This window comes from Meleagris gallopavo, chromosome 8, assembly GCF_905368555.1.
Source record: "Meleagris gallopavo chromosome 8, MGAL_WU_HG_1.1, whole genome shotgun sequence".
NCBI classification, from domain to species: Eukaryota; Metazoa; Chordata; class Aves; order Galliformes; family Phasianidae; genus Meleagris; species Meleagris gallopavo.
The window spans coordinates 28334063-28354878 of NC_139411.1; the positions used below are offsets into that span (position 1 = coordinate 28334063).

The following is a 20816-nucleotide window of genomic DNA, read 5'->3' on the forward strand; positions in this document are numbered from 1 at the left end:
GTCAACTTCACAAGGTCTGGGAAACTTGTCAGTAGTCTTTTTAATAAGCAACAGTGAAAAGATAAATAAATTATTTATCTTGTAGGTAACAAAGAGTTCACATAAAAGAAGTATTTTTTTTAACTTCTGTTTCTTTTTTAAATTTGAAAATTTAAACATATATAATACAGCAGTAATAATTCAAGGAAAAATACACATATAAAACATTGCATTTTGTATTCAGTGTAACAGATATGTAAGTGAAAAATTAACCACCAAAACCACCACTACCCTCCAGAAAGCAAAGTATCAAATAAGGAGAGACAAATTTCCCCAGTTTTAGGAATTAAACACAGTTCAGTAATTAGATCAAATCCAAGATTATCTTAGCAAACATGCAAAAACACCAGAAAAGATGTGAAACCACCACACTCGCTACTATCACTTTATTTGGAGAAAAAGCACCAGACAGTTGCATGCAGAGCCAAACTAACAAACTCAGAACAGTCATCCTTCAATACTATCACTGTTTCAAATCATTAAATAAAAAATAACCCAAGTGCATTCAGGTACGTGACCACGCCATTTCAGTTACACCGATCTTCCTTAGGTTTGCATTTGTTCCCTGATTACATTTGTTTGTTCATTATAACAGAATGAAATACCCTGTTGGATTTAAAAAGAAGCTACAGTGGAATGTGAACTGGCAGTGCAGCAAATCAACTATGCACCAATCTGGCTATCTTCATAGGAAATAAGGGCTGAGGGAAACTGGGAGCCCTATTACCAAAGAGAGGAATCTACAGTGTTACCTAAAAGAGAACTTGATGTCCCTGCTCTGTATTAGGATCAAAGCAAAGGATTCTTTGTTGATGCTACAGGGTTTCACCTGGGAGTTCTCTAAATGTTGACTCCAAATGACTTGCAATGCTAGAATGGCTGAATCCCAAATGTAGGAATTCCAAGAAGCCCACAACAACTCATTCTTGCAGCAGCACAGGCAGACTTCAGCTACATTGTACCAAACTGCTACATAAGACTGAAAGAGAAACCGGGAGATAAATCCTCATTTGAAGAGGTGTTAATCCAGAAGAGAGCACCGCTCTCTACCCACGGACTTCTGGCACTATCATTACCAGAAGGCATGGTACCAAAACTGCACGCTGTGCTGCCTCCATCTCCGGGCTTGCTGTCTGCTGGGGAAACTAGAACAGAAATGTTACATTTTGTGCTTTCCGTGTCATCCAAATGGCCTGCATGGAGGCAGCTGTGAGCAGATCTACAAAACTTTTTTTTTTTAAAGTAGATATCAAAATATTTTTAAAGCAACGTGTCTAAAAATTGTTTTGTTTTGTTTTTTTAATTATCAAAATACCCCCATACTAAAGCTGAGGTGAGTGCAGTCACCCGCTCTGTCCCAAACTCAACAGGGACACAAGGGGCTTCTGGACCTTTAACAGAGCAGCTTCTCAATAAAGGAATAATTGAAAAAGCCTTTTCAAATGCAGTTTAAAGAAAAGTAAGGTAACCGTCCATATCTAAGGAAATATCAACCACACCTGCAAAACTAAAAAGGGAAAGGGATTTTGATGATATATAATTATTTAACACTAATGCACGTAACAAAACTGCATACAAAAGACCATTTCAATCTGTATTACTGAAAACTGTTTGGAATGCAGACTGTAGCCCCCAGTACCACACCTAAGCAATCGACATGACTCCCAAAAGTTAGAGCCTTTCAGAATGGGGATTAGCAGTTAGAACTGTCTGTCTCTCTTATTTTCTCAACGTTACTTTCTTTATGCAGCGACTTGCTTTTTTCTTCCTTTGTTTTGTTCTGACTGAGTGTGTTTGCAGCCATCTGATCTCCACTGGCGGACACGGGATCTAACACTACAACAGATTCTGTCTCTTTTTCACTAGTAGAAGCTTTTCTTGAAAATTCCGTATGACTCGGTGATCTAAAGGAAAAAGGATAGAGATATGAATACAGATAACAACGCACATATTTAAGAAAAGCACAGGAAAACATGTATGTTATTGCTAGTATGTGTGACCAGGACGGGTCTACTAGGCTGATAAAATTTACAGATTACACAGCTGTTACAGATAGCAGTACACAAAATGCAACAGTCACACTACCCTTCCTGAATCGTTTGTTACATAAATGAAGTCAGATACTTCACCACAAAAATGAACTTACAGAGCACAGAGCATCATTTTCAAGATAAACGTAAGAATTTATTTTCTCTCTGATCATCTCTGAGCTGGATTTAGGATCCCCTTGTCCAACATAGCAGCTGGACCTAGAGAAAATGCTACCTGTTCCTGCCTTCTGTAGCCCAAAATGTGGCTGCTTCTCCCCATCTGCATCTCAGGGCTTTCACTGTACTACAACTGACTGCACACCAGAAGCTAAGGGCAGCAAAACCAAATTTTCTACTGTGGCTCGGCACCAGCAGGCTGGGAGGGAGTGAGATCTGAAAATTCACCCAATGTGTTTGTTGAAATGCAGAGCAGTGTTAGACCTGTGTTCCCTGCTTTAGAAATGGAACTATGCCTTGACTGTGTGCAGCGCAGATTCTTGCAGACGAAAATCCCTCAGAGCAAGGAGAGAGCAAGGAAAGGTCAGAGTCACCAGGATTATACACTGAGGCTGGCTTAAACACTAACAGCACTTGCTCACATTCAAAAGCTCTACCTATGAGAGCATGCAGGTAAATCCTTAGATTAGCTAGCGTGCACCAGAATAGAACAAGGCCAACAAGAGGACAGCATGACCCGAACACGTGGCAGGTGGGGATCTTTCCTCTGCCATCCTCGGGCTGCCCCAAGGGCTGCCTTGCTCTGCAGGCAGACAGCTCATGTGCAACGGCTCCTTCACCAGCCCTCCAGAGCAGCTGGCTCTGATTCCTGTGGGTACATAACCAGACATGCTCAGAGAGAGGTTCTTAGGGCTACACATCTATACCCAGCACATCTTCACATAGGGCCCTACACCATAGGGTGAACGCAGTACTGACTACACAGCTATAACCACCGAAATGGACAGAAAACCTTAGCAGGGGAAGGCCCTGTGTGCACTGCACCCATTCACTAGTCTAGAGCCACTTCTTTTTTTTATATTCATGCTTATTCATAAGGAACGGTCTTCTGCAAAGGTAACACATATTCTTTAAAGGAAAAAGTAGAACCTACTGGAGGCCAAAAAAAGGAATTCATCTGGTGGTTCCATCTGCTATAAATGGCCCTTTATTTTGATAGTCTTTGTCCTACAGAAAATGACAAAGACGACAGAGGTCACCTGCTCCACAACCAGAGTGCTGGGCTGGCCATGGCTGGCTCCTACCTGAGCAGGAGAGTCAGTGTGCAGGTTAAAGACAGAATCACAGAATCACAGAATTGTTGACACATTATTTTGAATTATGTTGACACATAAATGTTCCCACAAACTGCAGCTGTCACACTCACCATTAACTCAGGTCGCTACTGAAGCTCTGGATGTACTGAATGAAATTCCACGTTGAAGCCTTAATTACAAGAGTTGTCTCTAACGTTAGAACTTTGGTGTAAGTTAATTAATTCAGAAATTGGTGCTAATAGATGCAGTTTCAGACTCACTTGATTGCTATCGGAAGCTAGTGATATCATAAGGAAAATAATGTTTATTTTATGCAAAAGTTGCCAATCATTCCAGGAAATGTATTTTGAACGTTACAGCAAATTAAAGTTTTTAAACCAGCGTAACCAGAAGAGGGTTATTTTTAAAAGTGCTACCTCTGAAAAGCTGATTGCCCAACACTATAAAAATGGTCAAAGCCATAAATGCCAAGTTCATTTCTATTTCACTTTGGAGGTAACTATCTTTCAAATCCCAACAGCTGGACTATTTAATACAATCTGGTGAATCAAAGTATAATTCTTCACTGGGCTCACAGTGGGGAGTCTGCATTAGTGTATGGCAGCATTCCAACAACTGATGCACGGCCAAACGCTCTGAAGTCTGTTTCATTTATAACAAGAATGGATAAAACAGCAATCATATTTACCACCTTCAAAGGTCAGAAAAATGAAAGATGTCGATATAAAGTACTTTAATGGAGAAAACCAGTGATTAAACCAGAGTTTCAAGCATAAAAATAAGAATTACTATTCAGACTGTTGTACTAGCATCCCCTTCTTCAAATCCTTTACACTGCTGCAGCACCAGTCTGACAGTGCTGTTGTTAGAGCCGAAGTATTGTTGGAAATCATTAACTCTATTTATTAGGTATTTGTTGCTCCTGTTCAATAGTTGTCAAGAGCAGAACGCAGGCATAACAAAATTTCAGTGCAAGAATGAACATAATTTTGGTGCCTTCTTTCAAAGAACAGTTTTTGCCATTACAAATCAAGCTTGGAAAAAACAATTAGTATAGCTGTAGTTAGCCAGCTTTGAATGATGACAGATTTGTCCAGCCAAGGTAGCTCTGTCCGGCCCTATGCAAAGCTCTTCCCTCATTGAGACTGTTAATATCACTATCAGTATTCCTGCTGTTTGTCCAACTACAGCTTTAAGTCAGAAATTGAGCTCCTAGTTCTATTACTCATACGTAGTTGTTCATAGGTCTGCATACATTTTTATGACTCAATACATAAAATCTCTACTATCAAATCCTGATTCAAATGACAAATGCTTTTTAGATTAATAGAATGGGATACACAAAGTTCCATGCAGCTTTAAGAAGGACTGCTTGCAATAGGAGATCAAAAGCAATAAAAGGGTTATAACCAATGGATCATCAGCGAAGCAGTGCTGCTGGGCCTTTTGTAAATCATTTACAGTAAGAATACAAAAGGACAAAGTAAGTATCAGACAGTCAAGTGAGACTTGGATTTTCTTTGTTTCCTCCAGTTCAGATTATAACCTTACTGAGATTTAACCTTCCTTGATGCTCTGTTCATGAAATTATTAAAAAATTTTTCTATTAGAAACCAGGATGTTATGTAAATATTGCAGTCCTTGTCTCTCAGCAAGGTCCCTGCTCTGGAGCACTGAGACACCTGTAGCCCCTCTTCAAATAAAACTGCTCTTAAACTCCAAATCAAACTCAACCAGAGCTACTCCCTACTGCCCAAAAGATGAGATTCAAAGCACTAAGCTAACCTGCCTTTTGCTCACCAACACTTACATCCCCAGTGAAGCTTAAAAATCGTGGCCACAGCTTCTCATTTCTGTAAATACACCCACCTACCTCCCACCATTCCTGTTTTCCTTCAAGACCCCAACACTGAAGACAACCATCACTCGTGCAGTGGAGCTCATGCGCTCACAGGGCGACAAAAAACAGTGACAAAACTCATCTCTATCAGCCTTCAATTTGATCGAGTTCCAGAGAGCAGCATCCCAGGCACTTCTCATTGCAAAGTCCCCTCCATACCGCCGCCCTAGGGGTCTGCCAGCTGAGACCTGGCTCACTTTTATCTTCCTCAAAACCTTCCCTGTTTACTAAATACTTCAGAATTTTTAACACAGCAACAGGTGGAACCAAAGGAACCAAACAATAGTCAGAAAGACACCAATTACAAGCCTGAAAAAGGCTTCAGTTAAGCATTTGTCCAATGCAAGGGGATGCAGGCAGTGATGCAAGTCAATTAGTTTGCTGACTCCTTCCTCTGCCGGTGTCTGCCAACAGGTGTTCGTGAAAAAAGCACCGTTCTCCATTTCAGAAGTGCCTCTGCTGCACTCAGCCAAGTAGAAGTGGTCGATGCAGCAGTGAGCAGAATGCAACTGCGGACTGACTGCTATGCAGGATCAAGTCATGGCAAACGCTTCCATTTTAGGCACTGCTTTGAAAACGCTCAAAAAAGATCAGCAAATTAATTTCCATGAGGAACCTTGAAGAGCTTCTGCCTGCACTGAGTTAGAGCACACAGTGTACAGTCGAAGAAAAACACATGACAGTAGCTTTTAAAACAGTTAAAACTATGGAGACCTCAAACTTTCAGAACATCCCATCGTTTCCTTCATTTGTTGTTCAGACCAAATTGCCCATGCTCAAGCTGCCCTGGAAAACCTTTGTAGCTCTGCCTCACTGCGGCTGAGCCGCTTCCTGCAGAGCTGGTGGATGATTCAGGGGTACTAAGATTACAGCCAGGAGAAGGAGGACAAATCCTTTAATTGTATAAAATCATGAGATTAAGACTAACCGTCTCTGTGGTTCACTGCTAACCGAGGTCTGTGCTGCCCAGAAACAAAATGTTTCCCAAGTTCTGGGGGGAGGAAGAGGAGAAAAAAAAAACAAACGGGGCAGAGCCAGACACACCTTTCCCTTCTGTGTCTCTGCACTGCAGGGAGTCACAAAACGCTCTGCACTCCCAAGAGAGCCACATTGTCACCTACTGTCTTCTAGCAATTGTCACAGAATTACACCCATGCTGGGTTAAACATCTGGGAAATGATTTCCAGAGGAAGTTAGGTGAATACCAAGATAAAGCCTCAGTCCCTCTATAGGACACATTATTTACATCTCCCCTCACCATCAACTCAGCTAAACTTCACACATTCCAAACCATCTGCTTCAAGGCAGCACACCTCTGTTCTAGCAATTTCCTGTTCTGAAATTATCCCAAACCTTGTGGTTCATACCCTAAATTTTCCTTCTGTATTAACTGAGTTATCATAATTAGTTTGAATACCAGGAAATCTTGGAGCGAACCATGCTGACTTACATTACAGCCTTTTTCCTCTATCTCTCTTTTGGCAACCAGTCAGCAGCCCACCCGATTCTGCTGGGGGTGATACTTGGGAAACACCGAGCTGTAGCAATAACCACGTTATGCATGGAGCCCTGCTTGAACCAAAGACTGCAATCTCACTGTCTCATAAGCATTTAGGTTGTCAGAGTTGGTGCTGGTGTAGGAACCAGGACTTCACTCAACGAGCCAACTTCTGTCATTGTTGTTCACAGACATTTTCTAACATGCATCCTTCTTACTCCAGGAGAACAGATGCACTTAATGTGAATAAAGAAAGATGCACAGGACTGGCAGCATTTAAATATCTCTAAGTATTACCCTGCCTCCTTCACACCAGAAGTCTTAGTAAAGGGACAGCACAGCAAAGAAAAACACCTCACGCATGACTATCTGCAGGGTTTTCTGTAAGAAGCTGCACATTAAAATCTAGCTGGAAAAAAAAAAAGAGTTCAGTAGTGCACTGGAAGAGACACCTGGGGATTATGAGACATGCAATCCTCTGCCGTGCTATAAAAGGTTCGCTCGGCTGCTGCAAACAGCTGAGGGAGGTCACACCTTTGTCAGATTTCAAGGAATCACAAATGATGAGACAGCTGCAACGTTTCACCTCAGGTATGAATAAGAAGTGCCACAATAAGTCTTTTGTGAGTCTTTGTCAGGAAGGGTTCCTGGTGAAAGCGGTCTGTTTAGTTAACGCAGACTGCTTTAGGAAACAGCGCTGCAGCAGGGAGAAACTGTCTGTGCTTTGCACCCCTGTCCTCACGGTACCCTTCAGGGGTTATGCACTGAACTAGCTCTTGTGTGGTCCCTGGGCGAGCCACTAAAGGCTGCATCACATCTCTGACTTACCTTCACCCTACAGTGAAGCCAGGGATCCGGTTTGTGCACTGAAAGCACTGCAGGATGAACATCTGAGCACAGCAAAAGGGAACAACAGGGAGATTTCCCTTCAGAAATGCACTGTGGTCCAAACTAAACTGCCTGTACAGATGTGCCCAGAGAAGCCTAGAACACTGCAACACTGCCTGCTTACAGATCTAAGCTGTCAGATGTGGACGACAAACGAACTTCCTTCTGATATCTGCTTCAAATGAGCCCTGTCTCACAGCAGCTCTGCACTCCCTGCAGTCTGGAGGCTGCTTCTACTCACTTTTGCTACAAGCAGCACCCAGGAGGCAAAGAAAAGTAACTGCACTTCAGCAGCACCTTGGATGCTTCCACTCCTCCCTGCCAGCCCAGCAGAAGGGCAGGGGTGCCCCAGCACCTTCTCTCTCCCATTGGAAAACCATCCTTAGTGCTGAGCCTTTCCAGGTTTACACCGGTGACTGGGCGCAAAGAAGCCCTGCAGCACTGAGGAATCTGGCCCATCACGTTTGTTTTAATGCTTTAAGCAGAAAAATTAAAATGAAATGTGTCTTTTAGGATGTCACTGAATAGGCAAGCTGAGAAATAAATTGAGCTTCACGTATGCTTTTATAACACATAACAACTGTGACTGTCAACACAAGATCCTTTTCACTGTCAATTCACCACGCATTCTACAAGACCTTGGGGCCTGCAATTATTTCATTTCCTTTCTTGCAAATGCAATTTCCACTTAGTTTAGTGGAATAAAAGGTAGACAAAAGGTGGTGGGAGTTGCTGTGTTTTTTGATAAAGGTTATCTGCTCAAAACTGTGGAAATCCACAAACTACAAACACAGGATTTTTCAGAAACAACTTCACCTTTCTGACAGGGTGAACCGTTCCGGCAGTCCAAGAAAATGCAACAGCATTACTCACATCCAATTACCTGCTGAACAAATCTTCATCCTTCTGATTAAATTAAAATGAAGATCATCTTTCTTCTAAGAATACTTTAATGAAATAAAAGGGGGAAATACACGAGTGGAAAAAGGTATTGCTTTTAAAACTCAGCGTAAATTAAATAAAACTGAAGGGCACAGAAAGGAAATTGGGCTCTTCACCCATTCAAAAATTAATGATAAAAGTACCTGCAGGAGAATGAAGTAAATATCAGATCACAAAAATAGATAGGAGGAGAACTTCCAAGCAAGTGCACAGTCCAGCTTCACAAGGAGCGTGGTACTGCTACAAAGCCAATCCTCCAGCAGATCTGTCTGAAATAAATACTTCTGAAGCAGGTTTAACTCCTTGATACCAAACTGACACCTTGGATCTTCAATCCACTGTGATAAAAGATCCCTCTCTGTCTGTGCAAATACAGTACTAACTGCTTTTTTTTTTTTTTATTCCTCTGGAGAACTTTAATCTTGAGGGTAAGTCACAATTTTTATCAAAAAATGTTTAAGAGTAATAGCCTGCATTCATTTCATTCCAACAGAAACAACCCAGCACAACTGCATACAGACCAGTATGACTTCTGTGATTCTACCTGAAAATATTGCTATATGAAAAATACAGAGCTAAAACTACCTTAAAAAAAGAATTACCTATGTAACTGAATGTGCTTTTCAGGATATGGAAAAGCCCTCAACTTTGCTACTCCTCAAAAAATCTTCACGTCTTTTTTTTGGTGGTAGAGAAGAATTTTTTTTTTTTAATGAGGAAAAGAGCTTTACTGCAGGAAATTCAACTGTCTCCATGTGAGACTGAATTATTGGAGGAGTCACTGGCAAACAGCTGTAGACACTACATTTATCCTGTTAAGCAACACTGAAGTGAAACCACTTTCAAAATGCATCAAACTGAACAGATCTGGTACTGAAAGCTATCCAGAAAACCGTATTGTACTTACTGTAACATAGCTTTGGCATCTGTGACACCTTTCAGCTGGTTGGAAACAGGACCTGAATCGGGTACTTTGGAACTGAATTCTGTCTCCAAATCTTTCTTCTTCAATGCTGTTTGTACACCACTGGCTTCTGAACCTAACACAGGCAGAGATTTGGATTCTGACGTGGCCAAGATTCCAGTGGGATCTAAAACCCAAAGAAAGTTTAAAGCTTATGTTAACCAAGTTGACAGGTCTAGAGACAAAGCATAAGAAGAACTCAAGTCACCTGCAGAAATCAAAATGGAATTTTAAAGAGTAATTTTAAAGACATAATGGCTGAAACAGCAATGGTGTGGAAGAGAAAGTAAACCTTCAAGAGTATCTCAGTGCAGGAGCAGGAAGAGGTCTATGAAGGAGTGAGGGCACTTACTGCCACTGTCCTGGTCCGTAGTCACTTTCCGACGTCGCAGAACTCGTTCTAGCTCTGTTTCACCACTGTCTGTTTCGAGGGACTTCAGGCTTCGGGAACTAGTGGATTTGTTCAGTGTTTCCTAAAGCCAGAAACAGGCATAGAAAGCTCTCTGAGTATACAACAAACTGCACCACACCGCCCACACGCGCTGTGTGACAACTTTCTAAGCTTCTGGAAGACAAGTGCAGTTCTAGATCAGTCAAAAAACTCTCCCCACAGTTGAACAGGGAGCATCTAAACCCTATCTATGGATTAACCACACCTGCCTACCTTTGAGGGTTGATATCAGACTTAAGAAATGAGGCTGTGGATTCCCAGTAAACAAACTCTGATGCCTTCCTCCCTCTTAAAATTTAAAAGATCTTCAAACACTGCCCAGTGCCTCTACTAGCAAAATCCCAAAGAGCCACATTTCACTTACCCAGCACACTGTGCATTTAGTGTGCTTGTGTTGTACTCAGGTGTGCACACACCTGGAGAAGTCATCGTGCACTAGCTGCAACTGCAACATGTTATTATATCATAGAATCTGATTGATCTGGCATAAATGTGAGCATATTTCCACGTACTTGATCGTTTCTCTGACACATAGGATTAGCTCTCAGGTTAAAATACTGTTTTACATACGCAAAATAGAAATCCACTGCTGTGCTGTCACTGCTTTATGCCAGTGTTAGCATTTTGTTTCAGCTAAGCTGTGACAGCAGAATTTTGCTTCAGGAGAAGAGAAGGCTTTAATTGAAGCCTACAACTTCCCAAAGGTGCCCACACGAATTTCAATAGGCACATGGAAAATACTGCAAGCCTTTCCCACCTGACAGGTCAGTTACTGGAACAGCATCCACTTGAATGTAAACTTTCTCCAAAACATTTATCATACAACTGAAAATGTGGCATCCATATGCTGTCTCAGTCTCCCTCCAAGTCTTGCCATCTTTGGGAATCTCTAGGATATCTGTTTATTCAGTCTTCCAAAACATGTCAGACTCCTATACATTCTTCCAGAGCATAAATAAAACATTCTTAACAACTTCTGTTGACAAACGTAAGATGAGTGGGAACAGTCAATGACAAAAGGAACTATCACCATAAGCTACAAAAGCTGAGCTGCTTTCAGGCTTCTAGCACAGTAACTAAATCCTCACCACCACCACATCCTGCTCCCAGAATATTTTCTTTGACGCCTATTTGAAATTTAACTGAGAAAATACATTATTTCTAAGCACTGTGCTGCAGATCTGTATTAACACACATATACAAAAGCAACCTGAGCAATTGGGTTGCTCAAACTCTGTGCTCTAGAGAACATAAATGCTTTGTTTGTAACAATTATATGGAGGTCTAGACGAAATGCATAATTAGCATAGCAACAACAAACATTTACTCCATCACATCCCACCCCCATGTTTGTTGTCTGACTGTGCATAATGACTGGTCTCAAGAGCAGACTGGAATTGGGTTTTATTTAGTATGTCTTACACTGCAAATATCCTTAAGAACTCAAAAACAAGTCAGACACTGTAACTATAGATCTCCTTCTGCTTCCTCTAAAGTACATAATCAAGTCTCCCTCGATGTCAGTGATACAGCATCAAAGAAATGAAACAGCTATTAGAAAATGAAAGAGCCTTCAGCAGGGTCATTGAGTCTGCACCAGTACAAACAGCACACCACAGCAAACAATGCACACACGTATGGAGTTCCATTTAAAGCAACCTACATGTTGCATTTTATTCCTTTTCTCTTTACTTCCATATTTAATCATGCGCCCCTCTAATTACAGCTTGGCATTAAGGTCTGGTGGCTCTCCAGATTTTTTCTTCCTTTCTCCCCCTCACAGAATCACCTGGCCTGAGCTGGAAGGGACCTCAAGGATCATGAATCTCCAACCCCCTGTCACATGCAGGGCCAACAACCTCCATATCTAATACTAGACCAGGCTGCCCAGGGCCCCATCCAACCTGGCCTTGAACACCTCCAGGGACGGGGCATCTACAGCCTCTCTGGGCAGCCTGTTCCAGCACCTCACCACTCTCATAATAAAGAATTTCCCCCTGACATCCAACCTAAATCTTCCCTCCCTCAACTTAAAACCATTTCCCCTTGTCCTGCAGTTATCTACCCTTTCAAAGAGTTGATTCCCCTCCCGTCTGTAGGCTCCCTTTAGGTACTGAAAGGCTGCAATGAGGTCATCTCGCAGCCTTCTTTTCCCCAGGCTCAACAAGCCCAGCTCCCTCAGTCTGTCTTCGTAGGGGAGGTACTCCAGTTCCCTGATCATCTTTGTGGCTCTCCTCTGGACCCTCCAATAGTTGTCTCATTTAATGTGATGGGAAAAGACTCGGTTTAATATGTTATGATTTTAAGTCAACATTAGCTCTCTGCATTGCAGTGACTATTCTCTTTGCTGTACTGTCTTGCATCACCCAACACAATATTGAAGTTATTATCTAGGTGCAATTATGGCTGTTGAGAAAAAGTCTTATCTACCATGGATGTGTTTTGCTTTGACATAAGTAGGATTTTACCATATTCCACTTTACAAAAGCAAAATTTCACCTGATATGCCAAAGTTCAACTTTAAAAGTTCTGCGATCATAAAAATCAGGGAGCAAGAACTATGGCTGTTCCTGAGTGTTTGATACAATTTTAGTACTTGTGCAAAAGAAGCAATGCAATGGATGAATTAAGGACAAAACAAAAGCAAGCTTAAGCCCATTACTTTTAGGAGGACCAAATACGAGCCTGATGTCTTTGTTTAAACATATAAATATAAAAAGACTAGAGAGCTCTTGCTCTATTTAGGCCATGTTTATGCTATCAAGCAATTTCGTGCCTTGGGAGACAGCAGTTGATGATAAGAGACCTTCATCCATCACAGAATCACAGAATGGCCAGGGCTGGAAGGGACCTGAAGGATCACGGATCTCCAACCCCATTGCCACATGCAGGGCCACCAACCTCCCCATTTAATACTAGACTATCTAGATGTGCAGTTCAGGGGCTTCAGTCTCCCTACCAAAGCATCCCTACTGTGACTATCTGAAAAGCCTCCAAAGATCCTATGGCAGATGCAGAACATAACAACCCCTCTAGTGGCAGGAACGTACAAACCTGGAGCACAGTTAACAGGTTAGCTTTCTCCAAAGTAAGTTCTCTCAACAACCATTCTTTCAGTAGCACTAACGTCAAAAGTGGGGATGACTGAGGGATTAACTAGAATACTGCTCTGCTGCTTCAAACCAAAAGATTAATACAGAATTTTCAAATACAAGTTTTTATGCACAGAAGGTCATGTCAACTCCACGAGAAGAAAACAATGAAATACAAATTGCACATGATCTCACCAGGATCCCTTTTAATTCTTTCATTGCACTTTCAGAGGGCTTTGGTGTTTCTGGCTGTAAATAAACACAACACACATGTTAAAAAAACATATGCTTACTAATCTGGCCCAGATGAAATGGGCTACGACAAACTCAAAGCAAAAGCAAAAGAGGAATGCAAGGCAAATGTATTCTTTTGAATCTTCTATAGAAATTTGGTTTTTGTATAAATTACTATGCTCAGATAACATTGCTGCTTTGCTATTTATTCCAAACCTTTGTTTTTGGTCTGCTTGACTGGTTGACTGGTCTGAGATGAACTCCCTTCTTAATTCTGTCCATCATCTCTTCAACAGCTTGTCTCTTCAGATCTGTAACTTCTTCACCTGTTCCAAAATCAGAGATTATACCACATTCTAAATATGAACTACAGAGGAATAGCAGAAAGAAAATAACATGTTAAACAGTCTCCTAAAGTTTGCTTGCCACAACCAGCCCAAACTCAAATATCACGAAACAAACAGGCTGATTTTCAAGACATTCTCTATCATGCCTGCAAAACATTGAGGAGAAACTGGAAGCTATGTGACGAACCTCAGCAGTACCTGTTAGCGTTTCAGAGTTCTGGATACTCTTACAAAAGACAAAAAGGGAAAAGAGACCACTTAAAAGAAACACACGCAGAAATATGGTTGATGCTATTCAAAGCTGCAACGTTGTACCTTACATAATAAGAATTTTAAATAGACTTTTGATCTCTTACTTGTCAGGGTACTATTGATGATTCATAGAAATGCAATTTCTGTATTGTAAGCCAATTTAATGTCAGGCTTTAATTTCACAAATAAGCTGTTTCAAATATAAAAGCTTAATTGGTGGTATGGGATCAAAACCACTCATCCTAAGTCCTTAACAAGGGTCAAAACAAGCCTTGGGTTGGATATAACAATTCGATCAAGAAAGAATTTTTCCCCCTTTTTATTTTTATTTTAAGAACAATTCAACCATTAAGAGAAGCAGCAGCTCACGAGATTGAAGAAAGGTCAGAACTGTTAAAGTTTCCTAGTAAATAATGAAGTAGGATTTTGAGAACTCGTTGTAAATTTCATAGTATTTCCTGCAATCACTGTTTCTAACTCTCAACAAAAAGATACAATCAAAACACCTAGGATGCTTCAAGGTAAGTAAACTTGATAAACAAAGGGAACATAATTTAACTGTTACTGAAAGGTAAGACTGACTCTTCATCAGAGATCTCAGTACAAGGTCATGTCTCATCATTTTACCCACACCAGCAATCTTGTTTTTCTCAGACCAATGACCAGTTCCCAAAGATTCCCGCAGTCCAAGTTCACTCCACTCCTCAGTTCCTCCCTTAAAAACCAGAGGTGATAATGCTTCCTTCCCTTTTTTGCTTATTGGTCCCATCCAGTAATCCAGCCATGCTTGCAATACTCCAACCATCAGCTAGCAGTAATTCTTCTCTAACAGTTTTACCCTATATCCATCATTTTACCCTGGTTCCCTTCTCTAGCCCCCTTCTTTGTTTAAGTGGCACCAGATAAGCTAAGCAATTTGCTACAAACAAACTTCTACTATTTTATGAGAGAAAAATAATGAGGAAAATCTTGCTTTTTTTAACTGGCAACACTTGTCTGACTAGCTCTGCCACTTCACTCACTCATGATCATCTATAAATCCGTACTTAACTCCCATTCTCAACCTACTAAGTTTCCAGTTCCATTAAACAACAATAAAATGGAATTTCAGCTGTTATTCTGCATTCAGAGCCACCTTAGCACACGACCGTTTCGTTTTAGTTTTTCAGTATTATTAAAGGATTAGCAGTATAGTCAAATTTGAGAGGTAATTTCATAAGATATGGATCAAGGGATAAAAACTGTAGCATTTAAACTAGCTCCACGGAAAGGCTCCAGACAGAAGAAGTCACAAAATCGATGCCATTCTAAGCAGGAAGTTCCCTCTGTTATTCAGTATATAACCTGCACCCTGTTTCATGACTGCTGGCTTGTCCTGCTTCTTCCAAAAGCGTGTGGAAGGGTATAGCACTGGACATGTAAAGTGTCTGCTGTGTCTGCTACACATTGGTTGTGTCTCTCAATGCTGCTGTAGTGTAACTGCTACAGACAGTACCAAACTGCTACGGTGCAACCCAGCGAGCTGCATGGAGCCTAAATGGAGCCCAGCACATCTCCCCATCCGTTTCACCCAGCACATCTCCATATCCAGCTGAGTGCTCACCTTGCCAGGTCCTTCCTGCAAGTCTGTGATAAACATGAACACCCATCTCCTCACAGGAGAAAAACAAAAAAGAAAGATACATTTCTCTGTCACATCAGTGAGTGAAATCAGTGCACGGATGTCTCTAATAACCGTGACACCCAGAAGTAGGAAGATCTTCCTTGTGGCTACAGCAAGTCTTCTCTAAGGTTTATGACTGCTCATACTAAAATCCATTTGGAAAAAATATACTGGATGTCGATCACAAGCTCAGTTGTAGGGGGATAACTAAAGAGGGCTATGCAAATTTGTTTGGAATCTTGATAGGGTTTACATGTGCAAAGCTACGACGCCAAAGATACCATCTGGCATCTCAGAGCTCGTATAACTGGGCTGCAATCACATTTCTCGACTGCAAGGTAGATGAATATGCTGAGACACGGACAGCAATCGTTTATGCTGACAACTGCAAGCATTTGCATAACAATTGGCACACGCAGTTCATTTTCACTAGCTTTGTCTAGTGAACAATATACATAACCTGTGAAAGGATGAGCCATACCTGACTCCTGCTGAGGTGGTTTCTCCTTCTTGCTCACATTGGTGTTGGAGTGAGACCTCTTGCGAATCATTGACATGAGAGACCTTTGAGGAAAACAAAACTGCAGACTATCACTCTGTCCTCTACTACACCAATGAACTCTGAACATACCACACAAACAGCTTGCTTATACCTGATTATACAGCTACTTACAACAGACTCATTTAACAGTTCTTGAATGCAGATGTATGTTCTGAATTACCCCCCACAATGCCTCCCATCAAAATGCACCAGAGAAATTTATTTCTTTTTAACAGACATTAGCACAAATCAAAACACTTCAGATTTGAATATTAAAGGACAGTGTCTCATTGTGACAAATGACAAATTGAAGCTGTTCCAGCTCTAAAAAAAAAAAAAAAAAAGAAGGAAGAGCTGTAGATATCAAGATATCAAAGTGAAGTATTATTCTCCAGAGGACACTTAAATATGGTGATCAGTATCTTCTCACCAATTCCAAGTTTGTAATCTTCTTACAGTGTTAAATAATTATCCCTTCACTACAGTCAAAACGTAAAAATCCAGGCAAGGAAATGATTCATTTCAAAGCCCAAGCACATGCTCCTAGTCGCACCTAGTGTGTCAGTGGGGCTTATCACTTCCCATTGCTCCTTAAGAAGCTGGGAGACCTCCCTGAGATAAAGTGTCAAAGCTCCACCCCAGAATAAAAAGAACACCCAGCAGCCAGGTTCTGAAATAGCTTATGCTCACATACGTTTTACAATACTTGAAAGAAATGCTCTGACTTAGCTACCACAAGGCTTAAAGCAGATAGTGCTACCTATCCCAAGGATTCAAAGAAAAAATAAATAATCAAAAGTTAATTTGTGCTATATGTTAATGAGAAAGAAGCAGGCAAACCAAATGAATTAATGAAGATAAAAGGAGCAAAATATCTAACACAACTGATCAGAAAACGTTTAGATTTTTAAATACAGAGCAAAATGAACAAAGGTCTGAATTTTCCCCACTAATCGTTTGTCTTAACATATTGAATCCAGTAGTTACCAAGACATCTGTATGTACTTCCCATTACAGAGGTTAGAAAGTGTTATCCAAGTTCATTTAAAAATAAAAAAAATAAAATGGAGGAAAAGAACATCAAAAACAAGTGCTTCTGCAAGGCAAGGAGAGCTCTTAGACTTCCAAGACTTTTTGAAAGTGGTATTTCTAAACCAACTGGAGACTGTAATGGAAGAAAACGGGATGCCAATATCTATCTCTCTAGTTCAACAGGGCACTGCAGTACGTGTTTTATTTCAAGCAAAGATAGAGCCAACACGAACATTAGCTGTTTTACTAAAATTAACTAAAACACTTTAGGACTCCACTTATTTGTGGCTTGTGCCCAGTACATGGTATTGGTCCACTTCTTTTATGATTCTTTGAAAAATCCAATCTTAATTTTATCTGACAGGAAGGGACAACAGTTATAACCCAAGATATTCTCTGGTTCAAAGGGGTATTCTTAGCAGCAGATTCAGAGAAGCATTTCACAAGTCTACAATTATAGCTATCAGATAAATAATAGAAATACCTCCTAAATTTAGAGGAGACAGGTGTCTCTCCTCCTCCAACGCCACAGTTCAGACAGTAAATTTGGTTTGGGAAGACAACCACTGTTCACAACTGGTCAGGGTGCAAGACTGTTAGCAGAGAGAGCATCCAGCTGACAAAGTGGAAGGAATAAAACCCAAGGCAGACAGAGAAAATCCTTCTTATTTAAAGACACTTTTCCTCTTTGAATGCAAACTCGTGAGGTATTCTGTATTCTGACTTATCCTGCAGTGAAGAGCACTGACTCTTGATTTCAGCACTTACCGTATAGGGTTAGGAGGAGGCGGAGGAGGGAGAGGAGGTGGTGGTGGTGGAGGAGGAGGAGGTGCAGGATTTTCAGATTGGTGTATTCGTTTCTGAAGTTCATCAACTGTGCAAGAGAAAAAACCTTCGGTGAGATCTCTGCTTCTCACATCTGCTCTAAAAACAACTTTGCCCTCTTAAGCAAAAAAAAAAAAAAGCTACTAATTAACCAAAAAAAACACTCAGTTGCTACGAAGTCCTATTTTTGGCAACATTTTCTACTAACAGCAGTCTCCTAGGTGCACAGAAATCCCACTAAACCATTTACTGCAACCTGGGCTACTTTTGAAACTAAAATGACTCTCCCCCAGAAACAGAATTCTTTCTATAAAATCTCAGAATGGATAAAAGTTCATCACATTCATGCTACTACAATTTATGTGGGCCTGTGGGTTCTACATCAGCCTCCTGCATTTCCATGGAAGCTGAATGAGTCCTCGCGTACACCAGAATACAGAATGGAATCATAAGTAGCCATAAATAACAAACTAAATAAGAGATAAGTTAACAAAGATAAGGCAAGAAACTGCTATCATGTCTTCCTGATGGACTTGGGCTTCTTTTCTCTCACCAAATAGCTCAAGCTGAGAGGGAATGGGATTATCTCACTTTGATATGGTTCTCTTCTGCACATAATTCTTCAGTTCATGATGATTAATTCCAATTGAAATTCCAGTCTTTACAATTCAAAGTAAGAATGGAGTGACTTTAAACCCCAGGTACAAACTTTATGTTGACAAATTCCTTCTGAAGGACAAACCAATTTGGAAGGACAAAATCTGCTGTTATGTTTAGATCTTTTCAAAGACAGCTGAGAAGAACTCTGAAGCCTGCTTAGGTGTATTTTTAAGGCTGGGTAATGTAAAACTCCAACAAAAACACTGCTAACAAGCTTTAAGATAATACTGCTCTTAAGAATATGTTTCAGAAAACTGTGGCTATACATGGAGTCTTATCTAATGATAAGGATTTGGGACTTTGACAGGGGTTGAAGTGTTTTCATGACCAGGCATCATACTTAAAACTAGTACCTGCTTAGGCCTTCAGCTGAATAAAAGACTGAAAACTTGTGCCACCAAATTAACAAAGCATAGGCCCACAGTCCTTATAGTAAGGCTGCACACAGCAGGAGCCCTTTTTAAAAGCAAGTTTAAATAAAGAGCAATAAATAAACAAACTTCCTCACTCAATCTTATTTGTTTTCTAAATCTAGGAGCACATCTTAGCTGAATACGAATGACTCTTTCACACAGAAACCCACTGAGATGTACATATCCATCTACAAGATGGAGGGCAATCTAAGAACAGAGTTTTTATATGTTACAGAAGTTTTACAATGTTTATCTTTCACATGCATTCTAGACATGATTGTTCTAAGCTGAAGGCAATTGCTGAACCTCTTGTCATGTGAAGTGCACATCTGGATCTTGAGATCCAAATGCGGAGTCCTCAATACAGGAGAGTCGTGGACCTGCTGGAGAGCACCCAGACAAGGGCCACAAAAATGATGCATGGAATGGAACACCTCCCTGTGAGGACAGGCTGAGAAAGCTGGGGCTGTTCAGTATGAGAAGAGAAGGCTTCAGGGAGATCTGAGAGTGACCTCTCATTAGCTAAGGGGGGACTACACGAAAGAAGGGGATAGACACTTTAGCAGGGTTTGTTGGAACAGGACCAAAGGAAATGGTTTCAAATTAAAAGAGAGGGGATTTAGATTAGATTTAAGAAAAATGTTTTTCACAATAAAGGTACTGAAGCAACGGCACAGGTTGCCCAGAGAGGTGGTGGATGCTCCATTCCTGGAGATGTTCAGTGTCAGGCTGGATGGGGCTCTGAGCACCTGATGAAGCCACAGGTGTCCCTTTCACTGCAGGGAGTTGGACCAGATGGCCTTTAAAAGTTCCTCAAACAATTCTATGACTCTGTGATCTCAGCTACACTAAAGCTGCTGCTTCTTGGGTCTCAAATCCATCACATGTAATTCCATTAGATGTGTATCATTCACTCACTCTCTATTATACTTCTAAAAGTAAACTCATTACCTGTATGCTTTAGGTCCCTTGCTTTTTCTTCAGAGTTTTGACACTTCAGCTCTAGTTCCTTTTTATCTTCTTCTAAGAGTTCCAGCTGCTGTTTAAGACGACTAATCTCCTTATGCAGTGCTTGGTTTTCTAGCTGCTCTTCTAATTCTTTGACCTGTAGTTGGCAAACTGCAGCATTAATTCATCCTTGAATTCAAGAAGCTTTCAAAGATTTCTGCATGAAATGCGAAGTACTTTTACCTTTTTTTGATGTTGAAGCCTCTCTTCTTCTAATGTATGGGTTAGCTTTGCATTGTCATCCAAAGCCTTCAAAAGCTGCTGATCAGGAGCAGAATTTTGCAGAAGCAGCTGGCTTTGCCTTTTCATCTTGTTTTGTTCAATAAACATCTGACAAAACAAACACCCAGCCCCAAACAAAAACAACAGTTAAGCAAAGTCTGATGCTATCTTGGGAAAAAAAAGAAACAAGAAAAGGCAATTGGAAAGAAAGCGACAAAGTTAATATTGAGTTTATTGAGTATTATTGAGTAATATTGAGTAATATTGAGTTAATACAGTAGGAAGAGAGGGGAAGGTGGTGAGAAAGAAGGAAGAAGAAAGTCTGAGAGTAAAACTTACAAGAACCGAGCTTATACTGAAAGGAACCAGAACAACCCTCTGCTACACCTCTACTACCTCCACATTGGCAGCGTAAGTGATTTAACTGCATGTCTGATTTACTTCCTGGAAAAATGAACATCCCTGTTCTGGGAGCTCTGGGAAGATTAAAGGGATTCAGGGTGGAGGAAGAAAAGCCTATGAGTTCACAAGCTATCTCCTC

The 20816-nt window shown here is 40.8% G+C and overlaps 1 protein-coding gene across 1 annotated transcript in view; it reads right to left on the reverse strand.

Moving 5' to 3' along the window:
• Window positions 1–15: 15 nt before the first annotated feature.
• SHTN1 (shootin 1) overlaps window positions 16–20816 on the reverse strand; it is a 58496-nt gene continuing 37695 nt past the window's right edge. Inside the window, exons 9-17 of the mRNA XM_085229019.1 lie at window positions 20237–20383; window positions 19997–20150; window positions 17916–18021; window positions 16056–16138; window positions 13529–13638; window positions 13274–13327; window positions 9888–10008; window positions 9479–9662; window positions 16–1943 (exon numbers count right to left, since the gene is read on the reverse strand). Coding sequence (XP_085085145.1) covers window positions 1733–1943; window positions 9479–9662; window positions 9888–10008; window positions 13274–13327; window positions 13529–13638; window positions 16056–16138; window positions 17916–18021; window positions 19997–20150; window positions 20237–20383 — 1170 coding nt within the window. The 3' untranslated portion in view covers window positions 16–1732. The remainder of the gene's footprint in view (window positions 1944–9478; window positions 9663–9887; window positions 10009–13273; window positions 13328–13528; window positions 13639–16055; window positions 16139–17915; window positions 18022–19996; window positions 20151–20236; window positions 20384–20816) is intronic.